Here is an 18406-nt window from a genome sequence, read left to right as displayed (position 1 = left end):
CTTTTAAACTTCAGCCCACAAGCATCTAAGCAAGACTCCAGCCAGCCTACAGTTGTACCAAGTCTGAGCCTCCTCAAAGCCTGTTTTCTCCAGGTGCGTTCTGCCACAGTCTGCCAAGCAGATATTGGGCGAGATTCTCTGGCCTCCCAGCTGGGTTCCCGCCGGTGTGGGGTGACATCATTGGGAATGCCCATTGACAGTGGCAGGATTCTCTGGTCCCACCGCTGTCAATGGGCATTCCCAGTGACGTCACCCATGCCGGCGGGAACCTGCTGGCGGGGGTGCACTTCCGGCGGGACCGGAGAATCCCACCGATGTGAACAGCTGGAGAATTTTGGCCTAAGTCTCTGTATAGCAACCTCATTTCCTTGCATCACCATCATTTTAAAGGAATTCTGTGAAACCTGTTTTTGTTAGCTGAACCTACCTTCATGAAAGAACCCTCACTAGATTTTCTGGATGCTAGCAATCACAAGAACGGATATCTATATTTGTATAGGTCCCACCTTTCCCAGAACCGGTTCCACTGTCCCAGAAATTTGAATCCCTCCCTCTTGCACCATTCCTCAAGCCACATATTCATCTTAGCTATCCTGACATTCCTACTCTGACTAGCACGTGGCGCTGGTAGCAATCCTGCGATTACTACTGCGATTGAGGTCCTACTTTTTAGTTTAACCCCTAACTCCCTAAATTCAGCTTGTAGGACCTCATCCCATTTTTCACTTATTCCGCTGGTGCCTATATGCACCACGACAGCTGACTGTTCACCCTCCCCCTCCAGAATGTCCTGCAGCCGCTCCGAAACATCCTTGACCCTTGCGCCAGGGAGGCAACATACCATCCTGCAGTCTCATTTGCATCCGTAGAAACATCTGTCTATTCCCCTTGCAATTGAATCCCCTATCACTGTAACTCTGCCACTCTTTTTCCTGCCCTCCTGTGCAGCAGAGCCAGCCATGGTGCCATGAACCTGGCTGTTGCTACCTTCCCCTGTTGAGCCATCTCCCCCAACAGTATCCAAAATGGCATATCTGTTTTGGAGGGAGATGACCGCAGGGGACCCCTGCACTGCCTTCCTACTCTTCCTCGTCTGGTGGTCACCCATTCCCTATCTCCCTCAGCAGTCAGAGTCTTTTTCGCAGGATCGAAGGGTCAATTACTCGGGGGCATAGATTGAAAGTGAGAGGGGGAAAGTTTAAAAGAGATGTAAAGGGCAAGTTTTGCACACACAGGGTGGTGAATGCCTGGAATGCACTGCCAGAGGAAGTGGTGGAAACAGATTTTATAACAGTGTTCAAGAGGCATCTGGATAGATACATGAATAGGCAGGGAATAGAGGGATAGGGACCAGGTAGAGGCAAGAAAATATTAGATTGGAGAGGCATCTGTGCGGCATAGACTTGGTGGGCCGAAGGGCCTGTTCTGGTGCTGTACTGTTCTTTGTTCTTAGATATCCATATCTGTTTTGCTTTTTCTTTTAAGTTATTCATAGTTGTAAAAACTTCTCTTTCCTATCTTCTTGTTGCGTGCTTGTATGTGTGTGTAAAGTTGCAACCTTCCCCAGGTTTGAATGTACAAATAAACAGTACTTCTGCTTAAACCCAAATGAGAATTTGCTGGAGTCACTTTAAAAATTGACCTCACAAATAGAGGGATCGCAAAAACATGCCACAGACTATTTCAAAGAATTAAAACACTTCTGCTGATGGACAGATCCTGAGAAAGATAATGTGAGAAAGTATTCAGTTTTGCCTCTCTCCCCTGTCTGTAACACTGTGCAATAATGTAAATACGGTCATGCTAAGAAACTGACAAGGATAAGTTTTCTGTGGGGGTTTAGACTATTAGTTGCCTAATACGTAAGTTGACATTGCTTTTAGTTTGTTTGTTACAGTAAAAATCTTAACATTTGAAATCTTGTGCTTCCTTTCAGTCAGTCACTGGGAATTCAAATGTCTTTTTTGGAGTGATCCATCTCTAAGGGGGTGGGGGGGTCATATTACTCACATACAGGTTGTGATCCTGAGTATACTATCTATTGACATAGACTACAGTCTGTATTGATTATAGGCTGAATTGTATTAGCTACTATTATGCAGACTGCAAACTGTACTAGCTACTGATATATAGACTTGAACTGTACTGGCTCCTGCTCCTATTTCTTGTGTTCTTATGTTTTAAATGTATTGTTTACTGAGGCACTGATGGTGAGCCTAAATTTTTCTTAATTCATTTGTGGGATTTGAGCACCATTTACTACTCATTCCTAATTCCCTTGAGATCCTGAATGCACTGCCTACTCACAAATAGTCTGTGAACTGTGCTGCCTACTCACAAATAGTCTATAAACTGTACCGCCTACTCACATATAGTTTATGAACTGTACCACCTACTCACATATTGTCTATGAATTGTACTGCCTACCCACAAACAGACATCAAACTTGAATGTGCTACTCAAATACAAACTACTACTCACGTAACTGAGGTCTGTATGTAGTATTGACTAATACACGGAACTAAATAGAGGTATGTTAACAGCCTGTATACAGATTTCACCCTATGTATATCCCACCCACACATGTATGTTCCTCATTTAACCATTCAGATATATACAATGCAACATGCCTCATCCACCACTGTGACATGATATGAACATGATAGTACATGAGAGAATTCAAGCTTGTGACACCAGCAAGTCTAACATTTGGGCTCACGACTAAAGAGAAGAGCAAGAGGCAAGGCTCTTTTCCAAGTTTCTTCTTGGAACTTATCTCCAGTTTTTGAGGGCTCTGATTCTTGCTGAATCACAAGGGACAGACTATTCACCAGAACCTCATCCAAATGTCCAGCTTCATGTCACAGCCTGGACAGTGAATGTTAGCCGTCAGTTTGGTGAAAGAGAGCCTCACAGGCACACCTGAACATTGAGTCTAAATGGATTCTCCAGCAGGACTGGACAGTGATCCAGTGCTGAAATTTGAATTGATCCTCCCCCATCCCCCAGCCAATATCCGGACAGAACCGAAGTTAATTAACATCCTGACCTCCACCTTGGGAGAGATCAGAGACTGAGCCTGTGTCCAGGTCCGTCTGGATTAGTTATATAGTCAGATTTGTGTTTACCCACTGGCTTATTGGGTTGCTGAAATCTTTTGAGGAGATTCTATAAATAGATGTTTATCTGAGGCAAGCTAGATAAATCAATTCTGTTAGGAACGCGGTTTTTAATCATACAGTCAATACTTTAAAGAAGGTTGAGGCTTCAGGTTGAGCGATGTACTCGCGAAAGGTTTAATATTGTATTCTGTGCTCTCTCCCTCTCTCTCAGAGAGTAATAAATCCCAATAGAGTTGATGATAGAGCCTTTGAAATGATCAGCCACTCCGAACTGTGTAATGAAAGCTGGAATACAGTTTTTGGATTTTCAGGAGGATCTTACCAATCAAACCCCCTCTGCATAACTCATCTCAGCTGATCAACTGTGTGGATGCACCATTTGGCCTCTCCTATGATTCCCATTCCAGATTGCTGTAACAAGTGCGGGTTTCATTCTGGTAGTCAAATAAGTACCAACATTTATTGTCAAGGTTAACACTTGATGAAGCATTTGAGGGTGGTTAGTATCTTTTGAGCACATCGACCAGTGATAGAGTGGTACTGGAGATCAGTTTCAAGGGTCCATACTGAATTCTGTTGTAATTTTCCATACCAACACCTAGTAATCCTTTACATGAAGGAACGCTAAGGTTTTAATTCCATTACCTCCCTTGAAAATAATCAGAAAGTGCCATTAAATACATTTCTAAATATGACTTCCCTTCTCAATAGCAAAGGCAGTTTGCAGTTCTGATGTGAAGTGTGCAATTTTAATTACTAAAATTTTAGCTACTCATAAAAATGATATTGATACGTTAGAAATTTACATCAAATCCAACCACATTTAGAAAACTGTCACTTGAATGCAAACCATTGGGCCACCTTTGGCAATCTGTTCTCCATGTGCTGTAGCATGTCAGGTAAAGTATTTTTTTCCACATTCCTAAGCCTGCAATGTTATTCTTGTGTTCGCTAGTTCAACTTCAACAGATATGGCACTTTTGCTTTATCTATGTGGTTATAGTGTGGAGATGCCAGCATTGGACTGGGGTAGGCACAGTAAGAGTCCCACAACATCAGTTTAAAGTCCAACAGGTTTATTTGGTGGCACGAGCTTTCGGAGTGCTGTCCCTTCATCACTCACCTGATGAAGGAGCAGCGCTCCGAAAGCTCGTGCCAGCAAATACACCTGTTGGACTTTAACCTGGTGTTGTGAGACTTCTTACTGTATATAGTTATAGTTCCTAATGATCAATGTGGCAATGTGCTTCCTGGCTGGAAATGGACAATAACCATATCCATCCAGAGTATAAGAAGGAGGAGCAGGGGTAGGCCATTTGACTCCTTGGCGTACCGCAGAAGTATTCAAAAAGCTTATTGTAATAATGTAAGGCTCCTAAATTGATTAAAGGATACTTTTGTGAAATTGGTCTGCTCCAGGACGTGACTAACACTGGTTCACCTACCATCAAATCACAGCATGAACACTCAGCAGGGGGCGCTGCAGGAACTTCACTTAAAGAAGCTCACCCGTTCCGTGCTATCTATCTCTGGGACAACTGTATCACTTCTCTCAGGTGTTTGCCCTCTCTATCTGGTACCACAATATCACACAATCTTTCCCTGACTCCGGTCCCACTCTATCACTGTCACTCTCTAATCTTCGGTACCACTCTATCACTGTCGCTCTCTAATCTCCGGTACCACTCTATCACTGTTGCTCTCTAATCTCCGGTACCACTCTATCACTGTTGCTCTCTAATCTCCAGTACCACTCTATCACTGTCACTCTCTAATCTCCAGTACCACTCTATCACTGTCATTCTCTAATCTCCAGTACCACTCTATCACTGTCACTCTCTAATCTCCAGTACCACTCTATCACTGTTGCTCTCTAATCTTCGGTACCACTCTATCACTGTCACTCTCTAATCTCCGGTACCACTCTATCACTGTTGCTCTCTAATCTCCAGTACCACTCTATCACTGTCACTCTCTAATCTCCGGTACCACTCTATCACTGTTGCTCTCTAATCTCCGGTACCACTCTATCACTGTCACTCTCTAATCTCCAGTACCACTCTATCACTGTCATTCTCTAATCTCCAGTACCACTCTATCACTGTCACTCTCTAATCTCCAGTACCACACTATCACTGTCATTCTCTAATCTCCGGTACCACTCTATCACTGTCATTCTCTAATCTCCAGTACCACTCTATCACTGTCATTCTCTAATCTCCAGTACCACTCTATCACTGTCACTCTCTAATCTCCAGTACCACTCTATCACTGTCACTCTCTAATCTCCAGTACCACTCTATCACTGTCATTCTCTAATCTCCAGTACCACTCTATCACTGTCATTCTCTAATCTCCAGTACCACTCTATCACTGTCACTCTCTAATCTCCAGTACCACTCTATCACGGTCACTTTCTAATCTCCAGTACCACTCTATCACTGTTGCTCTCTAATCTCCAGTACCACTCTATCACTGTCATTCTCTAATCTCCAGTACCACTCTATCACTGTCATTCTCTAATCTCCAGTACCACTCTATCGCTGTCACTCTCTAGTCTCCATGACCACTCTATCACTGTCACTCTCTAATCTCCAGGACCACTCTATCACTGTTGCTCTCTAATCTCTGGTGCCACTCTATCACTGTCGCCCTCTAATCTCTGGTACCACTCTATCGCTGTCACTCTCTAATCTCCGGTACCAGTCTATCACTGTTGCTCTCTAATCTCTGGTGTCACTCTATCACTGTCGCTCTCTAATCTCTGGTGCCACTCTATCACTGTCGCTCTCTAATTTCCAGTACCACTCTATCACTGTCGCTCTCTAATTTCCAGTACCACTTTATCACTGTCGCTCTCTAATCTCTGGTGCCACTCTATCACTGTCGCTCTCTAATCTCCAGTACCACTCTATCACTGTCGCTCTCTAATCTCTGGTGCCACTCTATCACTGTCGCTCTCTAATCTCTGGTGCCACTCTATCACTGTCGCTCTCTAATTTCCAGTACCACTCTATCACTGTCGCTCTCTAATTTCCAGTACCACTCTATCACTGTCGCTCTCTAATCTCTGGTGCCACTCTATCACTGTCGCTCTCTAATTTCCAGTACCACTCTATCACTGTCACTTTCGAATCCCCCGCACCACTGTCTCACCCCATTGCTCTCTTTTTCTCCAGTACCACTGTATCACTCACTCACTCTTTCAATAGAAACTTTTGGAAAAAAATTCTGAGGGACAGAATTAATCTCCACTTGGGGTTTGTTATGTTTCAGGTCAGAAACTCCAAAGTGGAGCCCGCCTGGATCATAAGTTTTGCATCTTGAATTTGGCTAGGATAAGCATGATAGGTTTCACTTCAGGTATGATTCAAATGACCCACTAGGGAGCTTTTATCAAACAAAGTTTAATTAAGAATATAGTTAACATGTATAGTAAGATTAGCAATAACTTCTATCAATTACAAACATCACCAAAACAACCATGATAATGTATGACCCTTAACGAATATAGGTGCTGTCCCAATCAAAACAATCCCATAAATAAGACCGTTCAAAGAGGTTTAATACAGCATAGACTAATGCTCACGTGATACTGGAATTGAGTCCTTTGGATGAAGTCTGCAGTTCTCTGAATGGACTCAGAACAGTTTGAAGTCAGAACAGTTTCCCAAAACACCAGGGACTCCAGGCAAGCCACTAACAGGAGATTCCCTCTTCAGAAAGGCAAGACCTGGCTTTCAGATAACCAGCAGAATTTCCAAATAAAAAAAGGGATAGAGAAACAGTTTGTTTCAGCTTGCTGTCCTTTTTAAAACTCAAACCTAAAGCTCACAACTGAATGCAGAGCCATAAAAGATCCTACAGTAAAAATAAACATAGCCCTCTTTAAGCAGCTTAAGAAGCAAGAAAAGGACATTTCCATACAAGCCAGTGCCATTATGAAAAACAACTGAAGGTGATAAGGCCTGCTTACAACTGCAGAAAACACAATGTAGAAAAAAAAACTCTTAAAGGTACACTAACATCACAGGGAGGCAAGATTAATCAAGGATAGTCAGCGTGGTTTTGTTAGGAGTTTGTGCCTTCCAAATTTGATTGAATTTTTCAAGGAGGTGACTAGGTGTGTAGATGTGGGCAGTGAAGTTGAAGTAGTCTACATGGACTTCAGTAAGGCTTTTGACAATGTCCTATACGGGAGGCTGATGCAGAAGATAAGAGCCCATGGGATCCAGGACAATTTGGCAAACTGGATCAAAAATTGACTACGAAAACAGAAAATGCTGGAAAATCTCAGCAGGTCTGATAGCATCTGTGGAAAGAGAATAGAGCCAACGTTTCAAGTCTGGATGACCTTTCGTCAGAGCTTAGTGGTTAAATTGGCTTAGTAGCAGGAGGCAGAGGGTGATGGTTGAAGGTTGTTTTTGTGGAAGTGGGTCTAGTGGGGTTCCGCAGGGATCGTTGCTGGCTCCCTTGTTATTTGTAGTGTACATTAATGATCTGGATGTGAATGTAGGAGGTATGATAAGTAACTTTGCAGATGATACAAAAATTGATGTGGTAAATAATGAGGAGCAAAGCCTTAGATTACAGGATGATATAGATGGGCTGGTCAGATGGGCAGAACAGTGGTAAATGGAATTCAACCCTGAAAAGTGTGAGGTAAAACGTATTTTGGGAGGACTAACAAGGCACGGGAATACACAATGAATGGCCAATGAGGGACTTTGTGTGCATGTCCATAGATCTCTGAAGACAGCAGGACAGGTAGATAAGGTAGTTAAGGGCATATGGGATACTTGCCTTTATTAGCCAAGGCTTTGAATATAAGAGCAGGGAGGTTATGATAAAGCTGTATAAAATACTGGTTAAGCCACAGCTGGAGTACTGTGTGCTGTCCTGGTCACAACACTAAAGGAAGGAAGTGTTTGCACTAGAAAAGGTGCAGAGATTCACCAGGGTGTTGCCTGGGCTGGAGCATTTCAGCTATGAAGAGAGGCTGGATAGGCTGGGATTGTTTCCTTAGAGCAGAGAAGACTGAGGGGGGGATCTGTTTGAGATACGTAAAATCATGAGGGGCATAGATAGGGTGGATAGGAAAGAACTTTTCCCCTTAGCAGAGGGCTCAATAACCAGGAGGAATAGATTTACGCTAAGTGGCAGGAAATTTACAAGAGATGTGAGGAAAAGCTTTTTCACCCAGAAGGTGGTGGGAACCCTCACACAATTTAAGAAGCGTTTAGATATGCACTTGGGATGCCATAGCAAACAAGGCTATGGGCCAAGTGTTGGAAAATGGGATTAGGATAGAAAGGTGCTTGATGGCCAGTGTGGACACGATGGACCGAAGGACAGCTTTCTGTGCTGTAAAACCCTAGATTCACTATCAATGTCACACACAGCGTATGATTTACTACCCCGTGAACATCAGTTAATTTATTATCCCACTGCTCAGTCCTGGTTGCATTCACTTGTGAAAAATATTGAAGGAATGAAGGGTGGCAGAGGATGAAACTTAGAGATTTATTAAGGTACTGGACAAAAGAACTAGGATCCAGAGATGGGCTGTATCGAAACATGGATTGAGTCTGGAAATATCTTGGTATGTCATGGACAGTGATTTTGTAAATGAAAGTCTATCTTTATTTCAGTAATCACTAGATTATTCTGTTTATATTCCAGATGGTTGTATATCCTACCATATCTATCACAGGAGTCTCCTCATACCATAGTTTCTATACTAGATGGATGTGTCTTTTTGAATGGACCTACTATATATTAAGCTGATCTTTCACTATACCCCAATCATGACTGTAACACTATATTCTGCAGCCTCTCTTTTCCCTCTCCCCTATGTACTCTATGAACGGTATGTTTTGTCAGCATAGTGTGCAAGAAGCAATACTTTTCACTATATCCCAATACATGTGACAATAATAAATCAAATCAAATTAAATTCAATCATTCTGTTTCTCAGTTTGGTATTTTCTCTCCCTGCAGGTACTGTTCTGTTTTGCCCTACTGTTTTGTGGAGTGGTACAGATGGCATATTGGAGATCTACTTATAAGCAGCTGGTGAGTCACAATCCAAATCTGCATTCAATTACATTTATTCATCTAAATAAAAATTGTAACTGACTGGAGAAGTGGCAGATTATATACATTATGGACCTTGTAGTTAGTTATAGAGAACAGATAGCACTGGAAGCTGTGATACTTCTATTAAGTGGGAAATGTAGTTTCGTTAACCTCCATCAATGCAAAATTGCCCCTAATATGGCCACGCTCAGCAATAAATTAGTAGCTGCACTCAGATGTGATACTGGAGAAGGAGCACTGCTACACTGGACCAGTGGAAAGTGCTCTTCAGTGCTTGATACAATAGACAGTAACTTTACTCAGAGCAAATTTAACCCCGAAGAATGGGTGGGAAGTAAAGATGTAAAACAATCTCAAACGCAAGAATCAGGAAGGTCAAGATGTAGGGCGCGACCTTACCTGCCGTTCGTGCCACGCTCCCGATGCAGTGAGGTCGGAGAATTTGGCAGCCAGCCAAATCTCCGTTCATTGCGGCGGGACAGGAAAATCCCGCTGGCGTGAATGGTGGTAAGATTCCGGGTGTAGAATCAGTTTGGGTGAAGCTAAAAAAACAATGAGGGGCAGCAGACCTTGGTGGGAAATGTTTAAAGGCTGTCAAACAGAAGTGGTAAGTTTGGGAAATCAGGAAATGAGACATGCGTCTAAGAAGGGTAATGCAGTAACCATGGGGACTTCAATCTGCATATAGATTGGGTAAACCAAATTACATTCATGCTGTGAAGGACAAATTCCTGGAATGTTTCCAAGATGGTTTTCTAGAACAATATACCGAGGAACCAACTAGAAAACAGGCTATTTTACATCTGGTATTGTGCAATGAGAAAAGGCTATTTAATAATCTTGTTGTAAAGGAACCTAAGGGTAGGGTGACCAGAATATGATGGAATTTTATGTTAAGCTTGAAAGTTTAATGCGAAACGAGCACCGCGATTTTGAGCCCAGGTTCACCGTGAGAACAAATGGCGACGTGGGCACAAAATCTCGTGAAAGTTGGGAAACAAGAATCTTGCCAGCAAGATCTGGTTTTTTGATGTTCCCCACCTCTGACCCAGTGACGTAACGAGTTTCCTGCCCAGAAAAGTCAGGAACCTTATGTCAATAAATTATAATATAGCTAAAGGGTTTTCCTGCTGCATGTGTCCCCCCCCCCCCCCCCCCCCCCCCCTCCCCACCCACCCCCCCCACACACACACACATTTGGAATTCCTGACTCACCAGCATGACATCACATTGGCAAGGTTTACAACTGTTTTTGAAAAACGTGAACCAACCGGAGAGAACCCGCTGGGGGTGCACATGTAAGTATAGCCCCCGGGCGGGGAGAAGGATATGCCTGGGCGGTAGCCTGATATTGCCCCTGGTCCTGCCCCCTCACTCCCTGGCACTGTTAAGAACATAAGAACTAGGAGCAGGAGTAGGCCATCTGGCCCCTTGAGCCTGCTCCGCCATTCAATAAGATCATGGTTGATCTTTTCGTGGACTCAGCTCCACTTGCCCGCCTGCTCACCATAACCCTTAATTCCTTTACTGTTCAAACATTTATCGATCCTTACCTTAAAAACATTCAATGAGGTAGCCTCAACTGCTTCACTGGGCAGGGAATTCCACAGATTCACAACCCTTTGTGTGAAGAAGTTCCTCCTCAACTCAGTCCTAAATCTGCTTCCCCTTATTTTGAGGCCATGCCCCCTAGTTCTAGTTTCACCCGCCAGTGGAAACAACTTCCCTGCTTCTATCTTATCTATTCCCTTCATAATCTTATATGTTTTTATCAGATCTCCCCTCATTCTTCTGAATTCCAATGAGTATAGCCCCAGTCTACTCAGTCTCTCTTCATAAGCCAACCCTCTCAACTCCGCAATCAACCTAGTGAATCTCTTCTCTACCCCTTCCAGTGCCAGTATATCCTTTCTCAAGTAATGAGACCAAAACTGTACACAGTACTCCAGATGTGGCCTCACCAGCACCTTATACAGCTGCAACATAACCTCGCTGTTTTTAAACTCCATCCCTCTGGCAATGAAGGACAAAATTCAACTTGTCTTCTTAATTACCTGCTGCACCTGCAAACCAACAAGGCCACCTAGGTCCCTCTGCACAGCAGCATGCTGCAATTTTTTACCATTTAAATAATAGTCAATTTTGCTGTTATTCCTACCAAAATGGATGACCTCACATTTACCAACATTGTACTCCATCTGCCAGACCCTCGCCCACTCACTTAGACTATCTATATCTCTTTGCAGACTTTCAGCATCCTCTGCACACTTTGCTCTGCCACTCATCTTAGTGTCATCTGTGAATTTTGACACACTACACTTGGTCCCCAACTCCAAATCATCTATGTAAATCATAAACAATTGCGGTCCCAACACTGATCCCTGAGGCACACCACTAGTCACTGATCGCCAACCAGAAAAACACACATTTACCCCCACTCTTTGCTGTTCCAGGGGTCAGTACGGGGGTGCACTTACTGGAAAATTCTGCCCCAAGCATCTTAAACCTAAACAAAGGAAACTACAAAAGTATAAGGAGCAAGTTGGCTGTGGTAGATTGGGAAATTATATTAAAAGGTATGACAGTAGATAGGCAATGGCTGGCATGTAAACAATTAATACATGGTTTATAACAAAGTTACGTCTCTTTGAGGCACTAAATCCCAACAGGAAAAGTGATCAAACTATGGCTAATAAGAGAAGTTAAACATTGCACGAGATCAAAGAGCGAGGATGATAAAGTTGCCAAAAAAGGTATTAAGCCTGAGGACAGGGATCATTTTAGAATTCAGAGGAGGGCCTAGAAATTGATAAAGAAAGGGAATGTAGAATATGAAAGTAATCTCGCAAAAAAGATAAAAATGGACTCTAAAAGCTTCTGTCAGTGAAAAAGCTTCAATAAGTATCTAAAAAGGGAAAAATTAACAAGACAAATGTTGGCCCGTTAAGGGAGAGACAGTGAAATTTAAGATGCAGAATAAAATGGAAGAGAAATTGAAACAAATATTTTGTTTCAGTCTTCATGGTAGAAGATACAAAAAACTTCCCAAAAATACCAGGGAGCCGACAGGCCAGCCAGAATGAGGAACTGAAAGGAATTATATCAGTGAAAATGTAGGACTGGAGAAACTAATGGGACAGAAAGTTGGTAAATCCCCTGGACCTAATGATCTACATCCTGGAGCATTGAAAGAGGCCGAGGAGATAATGGATGCATTGGTGGTTATCTTCCCAATTTTTATAGATTCTGCAAAAGTTCTTACAGATCAGAAGATAGCAAGTGTGAGGCCACTGTTTAAGAGAAGAGTTAGAAAGAAAACAGGGAACTACTGCCCTGTTAGCCTGACATCAGTAGCAGGGGAAATGTTAGTCTATTATAAACAATAGCTGGAATTTTCTGGCTGTTCACACAGACAGGATCTTCTGGCCCCGCCGATGGCGCACCCCCATCACGGGTTTCCTGACCGTGGGAAATCCCACTGACAGCGGCAGGCCCATCGGCGAACGGCGTGCCGTTAGAAACACACTGCGGGAAGGTCAGAAAATCCCCCCCATTGTGATTACTGGACAGTTAGAAACTAATGGTAGATTCGGCAGAGTTAACATGGATTTATGGGAAATCATGTCTGACAAACCTGTTTTAGTTTTTTGAGGATGAAACTAACAGAATAGACAGTGGCTGTGGTGCATTTGGATTTCCAAAAGGCTTTTATAAAGTCCTACACCAAAGATTATTGTAGAAAATTAGAACACATAGGATTGGGGTAATATACTAGCATGGATTCAGAATTAGTTAATGGACAGAAAACAGATTAGGAATAAAGAGGTCATTCCCAGGTTTGAGGGCTGTGACTAGTGGGTTATCCAAGGTTCGGTGCTTGGACCCCAGCTGTTCACAATCTATAGCAATGATTTGGATGTGGGTACCAAATAAAATATTTTGAAGCTGAAGCATGCTGGGAATGTGAGTTGTGAGGAGGATGCAAAGAGCCTTCAAGGTAATTTAGACAGGCTACATGAGTGGGTAAGAACATGGCAGATGGAATATAATGCAGAAAAAATATGAAGATATCAACATTGGTAGGAAAAACAGAAATGCAGAGTATTTTTTAAATGGTGAGAGATTGGTAAATGTTGATGTCCAAACAGACCTGGGTGTCCTTGTTCACAAGTCACTGAAAGTTAGGATGCAGGTGCAACAAGCTATTAGGAAGGCAAATGGTATGATTCGCTTTTATTGCAAGAGGTTTGAGAGAGAGAGAGAGAGAGAATGCGTGCGTGGCCCATCCATTCACACAGCCGACTCCTGTTCCCAGCGGTGGAATGGGGTGGAGCCCCATGCTGGCCAGTGGCTTTGGGGCACCAATCAGAGCCTGACAGCTCAGAATGTGCTGATGATTCAAGAAATACAAATGAGCCTATCAGCAGCCAATGCTCAGCAACATCAGGCTCTGATTGGTGGAGACTCACTAGAGCGTGAAGACACTGCAAGATTGTTTGGTGACTTTGGAGGAGAGAGCAGCAGTAATGGGATCTCCAAAAATATTATTTCAAACAGTAGCAGCCCAGGCTTTGGAACCAGGGCTGAGGAGGCCAGATAGCCAGGCAGGCAGCTTGAGCCAACAGCAAGGTCGTGAGCTTATCTTGGGGCTTGCGAGGGCCAAGCGAGGAGGGCAGACACTGGCCTTCAGTTGTCAAGGGGAGCAGCGGGGTGACTCTCTACCCCCTTGCCAGAGCTGAGGAGCGTGGGCGGACAACCCAAATATAAAAAAGCCAATTTCTGACCAGGGCCAGGGGAGCCTGAGACAACAACGAGCTTGCCTCAGGGTGCAAGGGCTGAGCATGAGGCACCATATGTCAACGAGGGGAGCAGCAGGGCGACTCGATCAGGCCAGAGGCAAAACTGAGAGGGCTGGTGGGCATTGAACCGAGAGCGAGGTGAGGAGGCCAGCCAGGAGCAGGTGAGGCCAGTGAGTGAGCCAGCACATTTCCCAATCGTTGTTGAGCAAAGGTGTATTGACAAGGCTGAGGAGGCACCAGCGATCGCCTGAAAACATTGACCAAGAAGTTCATGAAGAAGAAGAAGTGGACTCTGAAATGGGAATGGAACTACAAGACACTGCTCAAGCTCATTCTCCTGCAGCTGAAGTGAGGGAAGAAACCCACCTGGAAGACATTGCCTTGTGGCCAAAACAGTTCCACATGGAATACAGGTCCCTCTGATGATGAGAAGCGTACAAGATGCAGGAAGTTGATGAAACTAGAGACAATGGAATCGCTTTAAAAGGGAAAGAGAAGATCATCATTGAGATTGTCAGTGTTACTTATGACACAATAATGGTGCAATTGCAGAATAGAAGTGAATCTCTGAAGAAACCCGTTGAATTATTTTCCATACTTTTTGACAGAGGTTTGGATGAGAATGCTAAGAGCCGCTGCTGTAAGAACTTAACTGAATTCTACCGGGAGGATGTAGACACAAATCTTTTTGAAGATGAAGTGAAACAATTCATTCATTTCATCGATAATGATGAGCTCTATGCTTCGAGAACACCAGCGGGTTTTGTACAGACTTGTATGTGATGGTTTGCAGACATCCTTTTCAAATATGGAAACCATTCTGAAACAATACCTGTCACAAATGTTTCTGGTGAACATTCTTTCTCTGTAGTGCAAAGAGTGAAAAATTAGCTGCAAAATATGAAGAGTTCGGAAGATTTGACAAGTTCAGCAATATTGACGATTGGAAATGCATCCTTACAAGATTTTACCTATGATGATATTTTTGATGATTTTGTTAAGAAAAACTGTGCAAATTGCTATGGATTTCAAACAACTGATGAAGCAAGAAAATTCAAAAATATATCCCTCTTCCATATTCTCTTGTTTAAATTCTGTTCTTCAAGCGGGACCTCTATTTCCTGTTCTCATATCATGGCTGTCATGTGCAGACATGAGTAACCATCATCCCCTATTGCTCTCAATACAGGCCTTCAGAAAGTCTCCTTTGGTAAAGAACAAAATCCTGCCAGACACAAAGCCACGGATATTGGACTTGGACTCACTGGACTCCACTTGATTATTTGCTCCTGCACTAGATTTCTCCATCTTGTTGTTCATCGGCCAGTTCCATGTTTGCTCGTCTCAAGCCACATGGTTCACAATATTGACCATCTCTACGGTCATGCTGGCAACAGGAAGGCTTGAATTTCAATTAACCACTTACAGGCTTGTTTTCATAAGTTGCAAAGCAGTGAAGCAGCGATTTGTGAACTTTTCTGTACTTTTGTGGCTTGCATTGTGTGAGCTGAGGGTGGGTGGGGTCAGGAGGGCAATGATGTCACTTGGGGCAGGATTTGATGTTTTTTGGTGCGGAACTTGATATCACTGGTGGGCGGGGCTTGATGTAACCAGGGGTAGAGCGCCGTGTCACCATGGGACGGCCTGTGGTGGCACAGAGGATCCCGGCACAGAGACAGAACGCAGGGCCCCCAAAAGTGTAAATCCACGTTTGCCTGCTCCGATGTTCCACCTCAAATACTCCCATTTCTTATTTTAATGGAGGCAGGACAGGTGCCAGCAACCAACATGCTCTTAGGAGCTGAGCCCCTCATTTAAATATTTTAATGAGGCAGCATTCCTCAGATCTTTTTTCTTTGTTGTAACTTTAACATTGGTTCGGCCTAGTTTGCCAGGCTTTGGGAAAGCCGACAGTTGAAGGGAAGCGACTGCTGCATACAAAAGATAAGGTGCAATTTCCAGCACTGCTTGTGGGCCAAGAGGAGTGGGGATACTTCCCTCTGATTCTTCAAGCAAACCTGTTAAACTGCCCAGTGATTGTATCCCTCAGACCTGATTCCCTCTCAACATCCTCCACAGCTTGCGATCTCACCCTGGCCTTCAACCCCCCCCACCTCCTGCCCACCCTATGCTCTCCTGGAACCCCCATTATCCTCGTTCTGCCTCACCCCCTCTTCCCCTCCTCCCCCGGCTCCCCAATCAACCACGGCCATCTGTGATCTTCGTCTTCACCTCTCTTTCCTGATCTCTCTGGCCAACCCCATGATCTTCTCCACCACTACCCCACTCCCCCACTCTCTCTCTCTCTCTCCCTCTTCAAAGCCTCACCTATTAATACCCCCTTCCCCCATTCTCTCTCTCCCGCTCCCTCTCCCTCCTCTCTGCTCACAGACTATGGCCTGGTGCCATAGCGCTACCTGCCTGACAGCTTCATAGCTTCTCAAGTTGGCCGACTGTAGCCGGGAAATAGAATCCAAAAATATGACGATGTTCTGCCATTAAATTTAGCAGGACCTGAGGAAAATGCATATTTCTGAGTTTCACGGCCTGGGAGAAAAGGGTAAGTAGGGAGGTGGAAAAGGCTTTAAACGAGTAGAATCTTCCCTGCATCCTGTCTTCAAGAAATGAAAGAAGCCTAACTATAAAGGAGACAGAACAACACAGAACAGACTACATTAAGGAAGATCATAAATTTCTAAGGAACAAATGGAGTTGTAGAACAGAAGTGTTAAAATATGGTTAAAAATAGCATGAGAGAAACTGCAATAAAAATGAGTTATGCTGTCTGTACAGCAATGCAGATGGTATCCATAATAAAACAGGGGACTGGCAGTAATTCTAGGTTGCAAGAAACTCAATATTCTTGGGATTACTGTGACAAGGCTACAGAAATATCAGGACTGGAAATTAAACATTGCAAGGTAGAACATACTTCAAAGCGACTGAGCGGGAGGAAGGAGAGGTGGGGTAGCTGACCTTATTCAGGATAATATCATGGGAGCAGAGAAATGTGACACAACCGTCAGTAAGAAATAGAATTTATGTGGATAGACAAAAAATATATGAAAGGATCAATTAGACTAATGGAGGTTACCAACAAGTGGAATATTGATGAAGGAAGGTAGATACAAATTAAGGAAATGAATAAAATCAAGACAGCAGAACAATCATGGGGGGTTTTAACTACCCTTAAATTAAGTGAATGAAAGAAGCAGGTAAAGGGGGTAAGGGAATAGAGTCCCTACTTCAGGTATTCCCAAACTGTGGGATGCGACCTTCAGTGAGGTCGCATTTGGGGCTGCAGGCTGCCCTTCTTCCAAGATAACAATGATGACTGTGGAGAGGAGGTTGCCCACTCCAAATCAACAGGCCAACCCTGGACACAGTAAACCAATGCCACTGACCAGCCCAAAGTGGCCTTGAACATCAGCAGTAAGTTCGGCTGTACTCACAAGCTTTATGGCACAGGCAGAGGAAGGCAAGTGTAACACAGTCACTGACTTAGCCTGGGCAAAACCAGAAGGTCATGTGGCCGAGCCAAGGTGAGTGGTGGCTTCAAACTTTACTGTGTTTCTACTCCTGTCTGCCTATTGCACAGGCTCCTTACTCCAGGGTGCTGATGCTGCTTTGCAGGCACCAGAGACTAAACAAAAGTGGGAAGGGAAGAGGCAGGAGGCTGGTGAGTGAGTGAGTGAGTGTATGAGGGAGTGAGTGAGTGAGCGAGTGAGTGTATGAGGGAGTTAGGAAGCCGAGTATCTGTGTTTTGGCTGTGTGCATGTGGTTGGGGTGAGGGACTGATTACAGTGCACATGGATGTTGTGGGAGAGTCTGCTGTCATCAGGAAATATGGAGAAGTTGGCTGAAACCTACTTGGGTCCTGAAAGGAACATTTTTACAAAGTACTTGAAAGTTACAGATTTTCATATGCAAACTTTAATTATATACGGAATGTTACTCTGCTATTTTACTGCTGTTTTGTTTTGTTGTATCTGGGATCACATTCATTTTGAAGTGTTAAAACGGGGTCACATTGAAAACAGTCTGGGAAGCACTGCCCTGTATTGTGCAGAGGACTCCACCCTAATAATGGGGAACAAACCAGAGCAGATAAAACAGCAAAAGTAGCGGAACATCTCGGTCGTAGGGAACTTACGATAATACTCTTTAAGATAATAACTGAGAAGGGTGTGTGATGTTCCTACAACATGAAAGAGAACATAAACTGTTTAAATCAAACCTAATCTTTTTTGCTTATTTAAAACGTGGACTTTGCTGAGCCAAACAATGGTTGCTTCCGGTCACATGCTTCACAGGTTGGCTGCAGTTTCTGGAAACAGCTGTTACAAGACAAAAACTCAACCCTCATCCTTGTGGAACCTCACACCT

At 43.7% G+C, this 18406-nt stretch overlaps 1 protein-coding gene across 1 annotated transcript in view; it reads left to right on the top strand.

Moving 5' to 3' along the window:
- LOC144498808 (tetraspanin-32-like) overlaps positions 1 to 18406 on the top strand; it is a 73364-nt gene that overhangs the window by 32192 nt on the left and 22766 nt on the right. Inside the window, exon 4 of the mRNA XM_078220505.1 lies at positions 9123 to 9197. Coding sequence (XP_078076631.1) covers positions 9123 to 9197 — 75 coding nt within the window. The remainder of the gene's footprint in view (positions 1 to 9122; positions 9198 to 18406) is intronic.

This window comes from Mustelus asterias, chromosome 9, assembly GCF_964213995.1.
Source record: "Mustelus asterias chromosome 9, sMusAst1.hap1.1, whole genome shotgun sequence".
Taxonomy (NCBI): domain Eukaryota; kingdom Metazoa; phylum Chordata; class Chondrichthyes; order Carcharhiniformes; family Triakidae; genus Mustelus; species Mustelus asterias.
The sequence above is the reverse complement of the archived record's forward strand: the minus strand, read 5'-3'. Positions and strand labels throughout refer to the sequence as shown.